The 14732-nt window shown below is 40.1% G+C and overlaps 1 protein-coding gene across 5 annotated transcripts in view; it reads right to left on the bottom strand.

The window, feature by feature from the left end:
• The window catches only part of LOC131540893 (mediator of RNA polymerase II transcription subunit 13-like), a 59875-nt gene extending 45485 nt beyond the window's left edge, over positions 1-14390 (bottom strand). For all 5 annotated transcript variants that reach the window (XM_058776245.1, XM_058776246.1, XM_058776248.1 and 2 more), the window contains exons 1-2: positions 13665-14390; positions 5008-5242 (exon numbers count right to left, since the gene is read on the bottom strand). In XM_058776245.1, the coding sequence (XP_058632228.1) occupies positions 5008-5242; positions 13665-13742 (313 nt within the window). In that variant the 5' untranslated portion in view covers positions 13743-14390. The remainder of the gene's footprint in view (positions 1-5007; positions 5243-13664) is intronic.
• Between the last annotated feature and the right edge of the window lie 342 nt (positions 14391-14732).

The raw sequence follows: 14732 nt of genomic DNA, 5'->3' as shown, positions 1-14732 counted from the left end.
TCTGTCTGTCCATCCGCTCATCTGTATGTCCATCCATGCGTCTGTCTGTCTGTTTTTCTGTCTGTCCGTCCGTCCGTCCATCCGTCCGTCTGTCTGTCCATCCGCTCATCTGTATGTCCGTCCATCCGTCTGTCTGTCTGTTTTTCTGTCTGTCCGTCCGTCCGTCCGTCTGTCCATCCGCTCATCTGTATGTCCATCCATGCGTCTGTCTGTCCGTCCGTCCATCCGTCTGTCTGTCTGTCTGTCTGTCTGTTTTTCTGTCTGTCCATACGTCCGTCCGTCTGTCTGTCCATCCGCTCATCTGTATGTCCGTCCATCCGTCTCTCTGTCTGTCTCTCTGTCTCTCTGTCCGTCCATCCATGCGTCCGTCTCTCTGTCTGTCCATCCGCTCATCTGTATGTCCATCCATGCATCTGTCTGTCTGTCCATCCATCCGTCTGTCTGTCTGTCTGTCCATCCGCTCATCTGTATGTCCATCCATGCATCTGTCTGTCTGTCCGTCCATCCGTCTGTCTGTCTCTGTCTGTCCATCCATCCGTCTGTCTGTCTGTCCATCCGCTCATCTGTATGTCCATCCATCGTCTGTCTCTCTGTCTGTCCGTCCATCCGTCTCTCTGTCTGTCTCTCTGTCTCTGTCCATCCATCCATGTGTCCGTCTCTCTGTCTGTCCATCCGCTCATCTGTATGTCCATCCATCGTCTGTCTGTCTGTCCGTCTGTCTGTCCATCCATCCGCTGTCTGTCTGTCCATCCGCTCATCTGTATGTCCATCCATCCGCTCTGTCTGTCTGTTTTTCTGTCTGTCCGTCCGCCCGTCCGTCTGTCTGTCTGTCCATCCATCCGCTCATCTGTATGTCCATCCATCTGTCTGTCTGTTTTTCTGTCTGTCCATCCATCCGTCTGTCTGTCTGTCTGTCTGTTTTTCTGTCTGTCCATCCATGCGTCTGTCTGTTTTTCTGTCTGTCCGTCCGTCCGTCTGTCTGTCCATCCATGCGTCTGTCTGTTTTTCTGTCTGTCCGTCCGTCCGTCTGTCTGTCTGTCCATCCGCTCATCTGTATGTCCATCTATGCGTCTGTCTGTCCGTCCGTCCATCCGTCTGTCTGTCTGTCCATCCATGCGTCTGTCTGTTTTTCTGTCTGTCTGTCCGTCCATCCGTCTGTCTGTCTGTCCATCCATGCGTCTGTCTGTCCGTCCGTCCATCTCTGTCTGTCTATCATCACTTCTACTGACAGCAGTATCACATACGGTACAACAAAATTTCATAATAAAAGATCATGTAAATGCTCATGTGGGCTGGTTTGTGTAATTTAGGCTTCAGTGAAAGAATCATAACTGCTTTTAGCGCTGTATGACCACATGAATTCAGTCTGACAGCACATTCATTAATAAAATCACGTGTGAAGTGTGTAAAAAAGCTTTCTGATGTTTCCATGTGAACGGACACACAAACCTCCAGCTTTCACAGAACTCCAGAACTCATTCACATGTCTCAAGCTGTCTCTCTCTCTGCTCAACATCCACCCGCATCAGATCATCTCAGGAAAACCTCACAATCACACACATTGGATCACTGGATCATGACTGGACTGTGCTGTCAGAAACGCCCGCAGGCTGATGAAGAGCAGAGGAGTGTCGGTGAACAGAAGAGACGGATGCATCAGGAGTCAAACCGCACCGACTCTGATCAGCAGCAGCTCTTCATTCAGGAGTCTGCTTTGATTTACGGAAAGAAGAATCTGTTCCCATCATGAAGCCTGTGTTCTCCTCACTGAAGTCATAAAGCTGCAGCCCTGAGAGTGGCTCTACATCGACTCAATGACAACATGCACGTGAGAAACTCCTGCTCCAGGGCCGGTTGCATAAAAGGTTTAGACTAGTCTTACAAGTTACTCATCTAATTTTTCTCTTTAAGACTGGTCCTATTTTTAGATTAGTCTAAGTTGAATCCAAAAATGGCTGATTTCCTTTTGGCTAATTACTAGTTGGTGAAACTCGTACTTAAGACACTGTCTTAACAAAGAGGCTATTTTAGTTTATGCAACTGGCCCCAGGTCTCACTATGTTCATAGACTCTTGTGTTGATTACACAATACTAACAATCCACTGTCATTTTAAAAAATGCCATGGATATTTTATAATGAATATACATTTTCATATGCTTAGTTCTAAAATGCTTCCTAAGATAAAACTTGTGAGTAAGCCATATATTATTTTTAATCCTTCAAATTATATGCAGGTTTATTTTCCTGATAATTAATTAGTTGAATACTGTTGTGAACAGTAGAGACCCATGAAATCAAAAAGGTTATGACGCACTGTATTATAGGGATATAAAATCAGTTATGTTGCTTGTTTAGAAATGTCTGTCGCTGACATTCTTTATGATGTTTTTAAGTTCGGTGTCAGAATGCACTGGTGTTTAGTTGTGTGGAAATGTTTGGTTGTTAAACTGCAGTTCATTTATGCCAAAACAGTCCAGGCAGTGTCTTACAAAGGTGTGTTGACTCGATGTAGAAGAGAAGCAAACACAGCTTTCCTCTAAGAGTCCAAACAGCTGATAAAAACATCACAAGTAATGTCCATCAATTAACATCTTGAGAAGACAAAAGCTGAAACAAATCCAACATTAAGACATTTTTTACTAATATACAAGTCCATGGTCTATCAGAGGTCATTGCTCTGCTTTATAATAGCATATAAGCAGAGAAGAAGCCACTCACGTCTCTATATTCATCAGCTGATCTGTGAGTGTTTCTGCTGTTTGAAGAAATAACATGAGTCGCCTGCTTTTCTGTGCGGAGAAATCACTCCAGCAAACAGTGTTACGGTGCCTTCTCAGTCATGACTCAGACGATGACGCTTTAACTCTCGACTCATTCATTCCTTCCATTCAGATGCACTGAGGCATAAACAGGAAAGGACTGCGGTCATGATCAGAAAAACCAGGACATCCAGCAGACGTCAGATTCTCCTTGACAGTTCAAAACATCTCAGCGAGTGACGCAATATTCCTGTGTGTGTAAATGATGCATATGATTCTGCTATATGAGTGATTATGGGTGAACACAGTCACAATATAATAACTCAAACTAAAATCTGTGACAAGCACCTTCTGACAGGTGTGGCTCTCAAACCGCCCCGTTCTCACAGCAGCACTCGCTCGCGGATCTTTCATATGTAACGCAGCGTGATAAAAGCCAGAGATTTTCTCCATCAATCATCAGCACAGGATGATTTATGATTCTGCTGAAGCAATCATTTCAGAGTAGATTCTGCCGAGAAGAAAATGTGAAAATAGTAGATGATATTTGGGAACGGCTCAGATGCGAAAGAGTAACACAAAAGATGAGAAAGCAACAGCTAAAGAGGAGTTTGTGTGTCACAGTGGTGTGTTCAGCGCTCAACACGACGCTCACAACACAACCGCTCCTACACTGCATTCACAATCCAGCTCAGCAGCATCACGGCACCCATTCAAACCCATTTTCACGTTTATTAACACAATTATTACATTTTACTTTGAAGTAGTGCTGTCAAATGATTAATTGTGATTTATTGCATCCAAAATAAAAGTTTTTGTTTACACAATATATGAGTATGTGCTGTGTATATTTGTTATGTATATATAAATACACTCACATGGACATATATATATATATATATATACACACATACATATACAGTGCTGTGAAAAGGTTTTTGTCCCCTTCATGTTTTTTTTTTTTGTTTGTTTGTTTGTTTTTTAAAATATGTCACACTTAAAAGATTCAGATCATCAAACTAATTTTAACATTATACAAAGATAATGCAAGTCAATACAAATTGCTTTAAATGATGATTTCATTTATTAAAGGAAAAAACAAAAAATGACTCCAAGAGCACAAAGACGACTCATCCAGGAGGTCATAAAAGAACCCAGAACAACATCTAAAGAACTGCAGGCCTCACTCGCCTCAATTAAGGTGAGTGTTCATGATTCAACAATAAGAAAGAGACTGGGCAAAAACAGCATCATGGGAGAGTTCCAGGGCAAAAGCCACTGCTGACCAAAAATAACACAAAGGCTCGTCTCACATTTGCCAAAAAATATCTTGATTATCCCCAAGACTTTTGGGCAAATATTCTGTGTGTGTGTCCCGTTACATCTGGCATAAAACCAACACAGCATTTCATAAAAAGAACATCATACCAACAGTTAAACATGGTGGTGGTAGTGTGATGGTCTGGGGCTGCTTTGCAGATTCAGGGCCTGGATGACTCGCCATAATTGATGGAACCATGAATTCTGCTCTCTATCATCAAGCTCAAGCACACTTGGGTTCTGCAGCAGAACAATGATCTGAACAATTACTTTTTCACGTAGTGCCAGGCAGGTTTGCCTTAATAAATGAATTAACTATATTTTGTATTTACTCGGACTATCTTTGTGTAATATTAAAATTTGTTTGATGATCTGAATCATTCAAGTGTGACAAATATGCAAAAACATTTTCACACCACTGTATGTATTATGTATGTATATATATATATATATATATATATATATATTTGTATAATGTGTGCGTATATATAAGAAAAATATGTTATGTTTAAACAAGAAAAAATATCTGCCAGTGGGGAAAGAAAAATATTCTTGTTTAGCCTTTGAATTAAGATAATTTTTCTTACCCCATTGGCAGATATTTTTGCACATTTTAAGTAAAAACTAACAAAATGTTAATAATTTTTTTAGAAAACCAGACTTAATATCTCAAGTCATTTTACTTACTTGTTATGTGAATGCATCTTGATTCAAAAACGTTTAGATATTTATACTAGAAAACAAGACAAAAATACTAAGAAAATATTTTTTTCCAGTGTAGTGCTTTGTATTATAGTACTTTTTAATATCCTGCATTATTTACAGCATATTATTTGCATAATAAGTACTCTTTTTAAAAGTAAGCCACAGCAAAGGGTGTTAAATGGCAGCTGTTGCTATGTGGTTGCTAAGGTGTTGCGATCTCACCCTCCAGCTCGCGGTGGATGATGTCCCTCAGGTTCGGTTCTTCTCCCCACCAGAAGATCCAGAGCTCTTTGGCGTGGGGTTTGCTCTTGCGTCTCCACACACACAGCAGGTTTGCGCGCAGGCACTGCATGAAGCTGTGCAGAACCGGGTCGTCCTGCGCCGGAGCGGAGATCAGCGGCCCGTAGGGCAGACCGCCAGAGCTGTAGCAGCGCCACTTGATGCCCGTCAGCTCGGCCTGCGCAGAACACAACATCTGACCATCAGCAATCACCCACACTGGAGTCATCTAATCAAACAATCAACCTCCTTCATCTAGAAATGTGATCTAACACTTTGTTTACAACCCCTGGATCGGTGCTGCACATAACGTAATATGTGACCCTGCAGCACAGAAGCAGTCATAAGCAGCACAGCTATATTTGTAGAAATAGCCAACAATACATTGTATGGGTCAAAATGATCCATTTTTCTTTTATGCCAAAATCATTAGGATATTAAGTAAAGATCATGTTCCATGAAGATATTTTGTACATTTCCTACCGTAAATATATCAAAACTTCATTTTTGATTAGTAATATGCATTGCTAAGAACTTCATTTGAACAACTTTAAAGGTGATTTTATCAATATTTAGATTTTTTTGCACCCTCAGATTCCAGATTTTCAAATAGTTGTATCCTAACAAACCATACATCAATGGAAAGATTATTTATTCAGCTTTCAGATGTTGTGTAAATCTCAATTAAAAAAAATTGACCCTTATGACTGGTTTTGTGCTCCAGGGTCACATCACACTGTAATGAGCAGTGCTTGATAAGTAAATGATACACAATAAAGGGCAGCTCTGTATGAATCTGATAACGCTGCATTATCTGTGTCATTCTCCTGTTTATACGGTCATTAACTCTGGAGAGTAATAGTCGCGGTTTCTTGATTTTGGGTCATAACTGGGTCAGATGTTCACTGCAAACACCACGGTCTGAAACACACATTTACTGAGGAACATCAGCCAAATAGTCATGAACACACATTATTATCGCTCCATTCATAAACACATCACTGTCAGTGGAGTAAATCAATGTAAGAAATCCTGCTTTACACCACATAAACCAATGAAAAACACTCCTTTATCCTTCCTTACGCTGTCAGCTGTTTTACTGAACAACTGCTGATGTGTGTGTTATGTGTATTATGTGCTCTGAATAAGCTGTAAGTGTGTGTTATTCTGTCTGTGGGAGCCAAAAGCAAATTCCCATGAGACTAGATAAAGATTGCACAATGTAACAGGATTGACTCTAAACATCTCTACAAAAGGAGGGCTCGTGGGTTATATTTGTTAGATGTTTGTTTAATCTCAGACGCCCCACGGTGCCTTCACTCAGCATCCGATGCAAACTTTCACCATTCAGAATGATCTAATCTGTTTGACTTCCAAGATGCAATAAAAGTTTATTTTTATCAGTTCACTCGGAAACGAAGGTGAATTTACAAGGTACCTCCTTGACACTGAGGAAGAACTAGTCAAGTCACGTCACCTTTATTTATATAGCGCTTCATACTGTGCTGATTGTGTCAAAGCAGCTTTACAGCGTCAAACGGGGAAAATAGTTTGTCAATAATGCAAGAGGACAATAACAAAGAGTCATTTGCACTAATCCACTAGTCCCTGGATTTGACAAAACCTTTCCAGGTTATCAGATCTCTGAAAGATATCAGAGTAAGAGCTCACGAGTAAAGCAGATTATCACGAGCAGGACTGCTCTGTACTGCTTTCTGAGATATGTGCACCAGGCTTATTTCAGTCAACTACAACTAAAATGAAAAAAAGTTGACTAACCAAAATAAATATTTCTCATTTTTATTTAGTTTAGATGTACCAAAATATAAAAAAAATAATAATAAAAAACTATATAGACATAAAAAACGATAACTAATAAAAATGACAAAATCACAACAGAATTGCTAAAACTAAAAAATAAAACTAATCTAATATATTACAAAAATTGTATCTCAATGATACTAAATTAAACTGCTGTAAACTGAAAAAATGAGTTTTTATTTTATGTTTATTTGTGTATCTACCAAATATCTAGATATTCTTGAAACAAGAAACATTTATTTGAGAAGCAACACTGCATAAAATCCTAAAACTGTTTTTAGAGAATAAATCTTTAATGCGACAGTCTTTTCACTCGTTATTAACTTGTTTATACTGAAAACATTAAAAAATATGCCAGTGCAGTGAGGAAAATACACTTGTAGAAAGATTTAGTATATTTGAATGGCAGATCTAGGGCCCTATTATTTCTGCGATGCGGGACAGAATCACAGAATCCAGTCATAAAAACAGAATTTACTGTATAACGCGGAATCTCACGGGATTTGTCAAATTTTGAATGAATGAATCAAAAGTAGGTCATTGCACTTAAATCAAATCGCAATATGGACTAGTGTCTGTAAATATTAAGCAGCAAAAAGACTATTTCATTATGAATCGCTGGTGTTCTGCGTGTCTCTGTGTTTTGTTTACTACACACATACTGAAGCGTGTATGACGATGATACATAAATACATGAACAACATCTCCAGAACTGCTCTGAGATTCACACCATGGGCATTTCTTTTCAGAGGAACTAACATCATATCATATACATACAGAAATATAAAGGAATTCACAGCAACCTGTCAAAATAAAAGTCTGGTTTCACTTGAAGACATTGAGCCAGAAATACATTACTATTGATCGAATGTACGTACTACTACTAGTACTACTAAACTTTATTTTTTAAGGAATAATCACACATTTCTTCCATGTTTTAATTTTAATGTTTACCAAAAAAATAAAGTCGATATAATTTTCAATAATTAAAAGATAAATAAATGAAATTGTTTTACGTCTTCATTTGATATCCAGTAAAATTTATATGCACAATAGAATTTCTGAGGAAAATGAAAACATTTTATAAGGCTGTTGTAAGAATAAATTTGAATAAATCAAGTTGTTTTTATGCATTCAAATAATTAGACATGCTAAAACAGAATTTGGTAACAATAAAACATATGGTGAGAAAAAAAAATAGGTTTCATTTTTATTAATCTTTTAATAAACTGATGTGACATTATGTAAGATTCATGATTTTAATTAGTCAGGCATGATTTTTGATTAATAAAATTCAATTTAACCATTAAAAAGGGAAAATTAAAACGGAAAAAACGGAATTTGGGGAAAAAATAACTCTAACCCTGGCCCTACAGATCACAGAGTCCATACACACACATGTGCGGTGTTTAGTTAGTTCAGTGAACACGTGACGGATGGACCTGCCAATCAGACGAGAGCTTCTCACCTGTCAAGGAAACGCGCTCAAATGATGTTATGAACAATGAACAAAGCTGAGAGGAGCAAACAAAGGCCACGAGGCAGATTCGCTTCTAAACCGCTGAATTATTAACAGGCAGATAAATAAACCAAAGCCTCCTTTAGCAGCTCGTCTCCTGTGTGACTTCATTAACTCTGACAGGCGCGGAGAGACGGGAGCGGGAGCGAGAGGGAAGTCAAAACAGTTGCTAGGCAACATACAACATCTGCAGGACTTCAGCAACTTCTCAGGATTCTGTCTCCAGGGTTACAGCGTTCACAGGCTTTTCTATTGACTGCGCTCATGTAATTCACACCGGCTCAGGGCTCCGCAGGCGTATCTTCACTGGGAAACATGAACGGAATCTCGATTTGTCACCACACAGTCGGGATCATCCCGCCGGATCAGACTGGCCTTCGGAGTCTCGCTCATGGAGAAGCGTTCAAAGATCAGCCGCTCAGATCTTCAGCTAATACACCCCTTTATCTACTCACAACTACCTATCTGCCCAAACAGACCGAAGATCAGAGCCTTGCTCGGCAGACGGTCTGGTCAGTCACTGGGAAATCAAAATCCATCGCTCTTTATACGTGTATATCATTACTTAAAATGAAAAGAACAAAACATGTGGCTTTGTACTCTTTACGTTTGCCAGACACTTTTATCCGAAGTGATTTACACTGCACTCAGTATTGAAGAAATCATCTGCCCTCAGCATTAGGCCTGGGCGATATCGCCAAATATTATTTATCACGATATTCGTTTACCATGAATGGGGACGGAAAAGCTTTCTGCGTGTTCGTTAGACCTTGGGAATGAAGGTAAAGATAATTTGTTTGTTCACAATTGAACTCCACAGAATAGCAACCTTTTAATTTAGGGCCACATGAAATCTATTTTATTTTCCCCTGAATTCTGTTTTCCATTAGATTTTTTCTGGATTCTGTGTTTTATGACTCTATACAAATTCATCATAAAAAATGTTGCCTAATGAAATGAATACAATTTTAACAACTGAATGAATCTTTTAAATGTAATGAAATGAAAACAATGAATTTACAACAAAACATTGCACAGCAGCACTGTATGACTGTATAAATGAATTAAAAAATACCTTGGTTTTATGATATTAAAATATTATTATTACTTTGAGAATTATATTTTAGTATACAACAGTAACAAATTTCTGTCATAATTTCTTCAAGTTAAACCAGACTTTTATTTTGACGTTTTATCATGAAGGTCTTTCAAAGCTTTTCTCAAAGCAAATGCTGTAAATTTGCTGAAGTGTCTCTCAGAGCAGCTCTGGAGATGAAGTCCTCATATATTGAGACGAGCGTCACGTGAGTTTGAGTTTGTTTATCAGACGAAACCGCGTCATTCATTCACACAGAGACATGACTGCCGCTGCCGCCTTTATTTCTGCTGTTCGAGTCATTCATATCGAGTAAAAATATCCAGAGATTATCATCGTTACTGACAGCCCTAGTCAGCATGTGGCGTAAGAGAAGCTCTGGAAGCTCATCTAACGTTCAGAAAGTTGCTGGATAGTGACACAAACAAACTCTCAAAGCTGCACCCTGAACAGGCCACAACCTGCCACGGCAGATCACCTTTTCTCTTCTAGCACTTATTTGCTTGCCAATGGGTGCGGCATTGATTCATAAAGCACAACCTGATTTGAACGCACATCCAACATAAGAGCGCCGGACTACAGCTGCACTTTATCGTTTGCAGTAGCAGTCAATGCAACGAGCCTCACGCAGTGGCTTCTTCTTCTACTTCAACACTAATCTTCATATCAAGTCCAGCTTTGGACACTTGGATAAAGACGTGCTGTGATTGGCTGAACTCGGGTCTCTAGATCAGCGGTCGCCAACCCATCAATCGCAATCGACTGGTAGATCTTCATCACTGTCCCAGTAGATCCTGAAAATAACAGTAAAATAAGTACAAAAATGCATTACATTTCTCCATTCTTTGTACTGTATTTTTTGTACTGTAATTTTTCTGTTATTTTTGGGAGCTACTGGGAAAGTCATAAAGAAAAATATATCATGCACAGGACAGAAGCCAGAGAACGCTGAAGACGGGCGCAAAGAGGAGAAAATACTGTAGCAGGCAGAGAACAAGCTCACTGTTCACGACGGTCGAAATAGATGAAGAAAATGTAAATACTGAATTGGGGGTGTGGGGTTATATTAATGCATCACATTACAAAATGTTCCGATTGCAATAATGGCGTTTTCTTCTCTTATCTCCGTATAAAGCGCAGCTCTGCTTTGTTTACAGCGGTAACCAAGGAAACGCCATACCGTGGCTGGTTCATAAGCGCCACCTGCTGGCAGAGAGTGAGTTTGCGTCTCATTCAGACCTGCTGTTTTTGTTTCTTTCTCTTATGTAGCAAAAAAAAAAAGGCCAAAGTCAGACCATTCTGTTTTTGCTTTAAATCCTGAAATTATACAATCTAATTCAAATCAAAACCAACTGCTCATGCAACATGTGTAGCAGCTTTGTTTGGATCGTGATTAAAATGCAGTGGTTGCCTCTAATTTCAAATGCCTACAGATATTTTTGTTTAAGGCCAGTTTGCTTGTTATAAAGCAAATAGCCAATAAATAAATCAACCAATTTCCTAATTACAAAAAAATTTAAAATAAAATCTGACTCTGAATCAGCCATGATCGGTGTATCACTAATTAAAATACTAAATAAAAGGCCTCAAGCTGGAAGTACAATCTGGGAATAACATCAGTATAAGCTTGAAGCAGACGGCTGCAGGAGCGTCGCCATCCTTCACGTCGGCCTGCGTTTCTGCCAATTCTTCTGCGCTGTTCCCTCGTGTGTCTCGGCGCAGGAACACCAGAGGCTAAGAATAGCACACAGCTGGCACTGCAGGGCTCACATATTATACACTCAAACCACCAGCGCTCGCGAATATCAGCCGCAGACGCAGCGAAGCTCAATGAAGCCGATCATCTGCAGACATTAACATCTAGAGCTGCTTCTCACATTAGGAGGTCATTCACTTAATTAGTGCTAATGGTTCACTATAGTGCTAGTGATGCACTGCATCCTCGATCATCGGGTCGGTTGAGTGTTTATGAACGATCCTCAGAAAACGGATGAAAAACACTGTAGCAGGAACACGAGACACATCCACAGATGCTCCTGAAACACTGCAGTTTTTCCCTCCCTGAAATTATAATGCCACAATAAAAACAATAAATGCGATTGGCATTTAGAAATCCTTTTGTGGATCCAGCATAGGACTTCATCTGGACACATACTGGATGAAAACATCCTGCTCAAAGCTGCCGTATCCAACAAAAATATAAGTTTTAGATGCACTGAAATGCATTTAAAGGATAGTTCAGCAAAAATGAAGATTTGTTGTTCTAAAGAACGATTTGTTCGTGAACCGGACATTACTCCGGACCGTTTGCCTGAGGCTCTGGATTACAGGTAATAATGCTGCAAATATAGTTCAGTTTCAATTGTTTCGCTTCATAAGACCTCAATATATCATCAGGAGCCATGGGAATTAATTTAGTGCTGCCTGATTTGCTTATTTTGACTCTCAAAGTGACGGTACCCATTTACTTGCATTATATGAATCACCAAGAATCACGGTTTCAGCTAAAATCTACTTCCCTGTTCTACTGAAGACATAAAGTCACATACATCTTGAATGGCCTGAGGAGGAGTACATCAACAGCATCATTTCATTTTTGGCTGAACTATACCATTGATGTTTGTATAGTCTAATAGCTTATTATAGACTACAGCAGGAGGCAGTCGTGGCCTAATGGATAGAGAGTCAGACTTGTAACCCCGAAGGTTGTGGGTTCGAGTCTCGGGTCCGGCAGGAGTTGTCGTGGGGGGAGTGAATACCAGCGCTCTCTTCCACCTTCAGTACCACGACTGAGGTGAGACCCCTGAGCAAGGCACCGAACAGCAAATAATTGACTGCCCACTGCTCCGTGTGCGCGCGTGCTTTTCAGGACATTACTTTTCAAAACGCTTATAAATCACACAGAATGGAGTGTATTGAAAATCTGAAATAGCAGACAGTCTCCTGTAAGGGGTAGGGTTGGTGTAGGACAATAGCACATACAGTAAGTACAGTATAACAACCATTACGCCTATGGAGAGTCCCCACTTTTCAGAAAAACAAACGTGCGTGTGTTCGTGTGCTGAAGGAGGTGTGTCTGTTCCTCTTACTCAAACTTTCAGTGGCGACTGCAGTGAGTGAAGCAGAAACTGGGCTGAAGCTTGAACTCAGGAAACACACACACACACACACACACACACACACACACACACACACACACACACACACACAATACTTTCCTAAAACGAAAACAGATTCCTCTGCTCTCTCTCTCTGCAGCTGGACATGTTTTGGAGATTTTTAAGCATTGCTGTCTTGTTTTCCTATCGGTGGCAAGAGTTTCCATGCGCACTGTTTTATGTCAGTCTTCTGTGAAAGTGTGTTTGTGGGAATGTGTGACTCTGCACTGGTTTCAATATTGACTCCAACAGCACAACTCACCAGGCCGAGCACGACACAAACACACCCATGGGCCGAGCACAGCACTTGTATTTTCATCCAAAACTTTTTGTGATGTTCAGATAACGGTTCCTGCCTTCATTTGAAAGTAATCAATAATCAAACTAGCAGACTACAACCAGATGAAATGTTCCATAGGTTTGTAAGGCCACTAGCGCTGTACTGAATGATCATTATCTTTAAACATTTACATTTTAAAGTTTCCTGAAAAGAATCAATAAGAAGGAAAATGAGTAATTTCCACGTTACATTACTTTATACATAGACACAAGCAATGATCTGTCATTAGTTTAACACACAAACGTGAAAGCTGCTGTATCTGTAATGATATTATATTATTAAATGTCAACTTGATCGCATAGATACTATTAGAACTGAACTGAGCTGGACGATGACATCACTGAATCAATGATGAAATGACTTTAGCTGAAAACCGAGTGTTTACTGTTGTCCTTTTGCATTATGACACAATATTTGTATATTTAATACTGCAAAACTGCTTTGACACAATCTGTATTGTTAAAGCACTGTATAAATAAAGGTGAAAGGTGTATATACACATGATTGCCTGTCAGTCTTGAGTTGTGTCACAAGTAACACTGTTAAAGAATGACAAAGAGTGACCTTTGAACTACAAACACTAACCCCTGACCTCAGGAGCAGATAAATGCAGTAGAGACACACATTAAACATTTTAGAGAAATGAATGAGTTTAGGGGTCTGTACCAGAGAGAAGAGGTTGGAATGACAGTCTTCTAAACTCGCTCCGTTCGCCACAAAGTTCGCTGCTGTAGTCATAATCATCCGGAGCCGAACATCCCGATTAAAGCCGATCAGAGCCGAACATCCCGATTAAAGCCGATCAGAGCCGAACATCCCGATTAAAGCCGATCAGAGCCGAACATCCCGATTAAAGCCGATCAGAGCCGAACATCCCGATTAAAGCCGATCAGAGCCGAACATCATAATTAATCGCAGAGTCCCTGCCGAACATCCGGAGATCAGATAAACATGTGCGTATGCCAATCTTCTGCTTTATAGTTTCTCACGGGAATAAATCCGAATCATCTTCAGTCTCGGTGTTTTTAATCCATGACAGATGAAGCGTCCATAAATCATATAATCCACAGCACGACTCCGAATACAGACTGACGCTGAAGTTGAAGTGAGATGAAGAATCGGTCAGATGTCACACACACGCACATGATCACACGCAGCTTTCACTTTAATCAAACACACACACACACACACACACACACAGAAACAGGGCATTAAAATCCTCCAGATTTCCTCCTCACAGACTTAAGTGAGCAGTGAACACATCTTCCTCCTTCCTCTGAGAGACCATGACGAAACAACGACACGCAGACACACATCACAGAGATCATCAATCATCATCAGCAACACAAACGCGCAGCGCTGCTGAAACACTCCGGTCTGAGCGCGCATTGTTCACGCATGGCTCATAAGGTAGCGTGCGCGCGTGCGTGTGTGTGTGTGTGTGTGTGTGTGTGTGTGGTCATGTGATCAGGGATTACAGCAGCGCTGGAGAATCTGCGGTAATGACTCGCTTCGGCCGCCAGAGGCCGTGTCTTTTTTTTGACACTGAAAAACTCTCACAGTTTATTTTAGCTGCTTGCACACATTTCCAAAACATTGCCTCTTTTTTCCAATCTTTACACACAAATCCAAGAATTGCACACACACAAAATGACACATCTCAAAAGCAAATCTTTGCAAACATCTTTGCCATAATATTAATTCCTGTTAGATTTGTGTGTGTTGCATAGAGAA

The sequence above is a fragment of the Onychostoma macrolepis genome, chromosome 05 (genome assembly GCF_012432095.1).
Source record: "Onychostoma macrolepis isolate SWU-2019 chromosome 05, ASM1243209v1, whole genome shotgun sequence".
Classification (NCBI taxonomy): domain Eukaryota; kingdom Metazoa; phylum Chordata; class Actinopteri; order Cypriniformes; family Cyprinidae; genus Onychostoma; species Onychostoma macrolepis.
The sequence above is the reverse complement of the archived record's forward strand: the minus strand, read 5'-3'. Positions and strand labels throughout refer to the sequence as shown.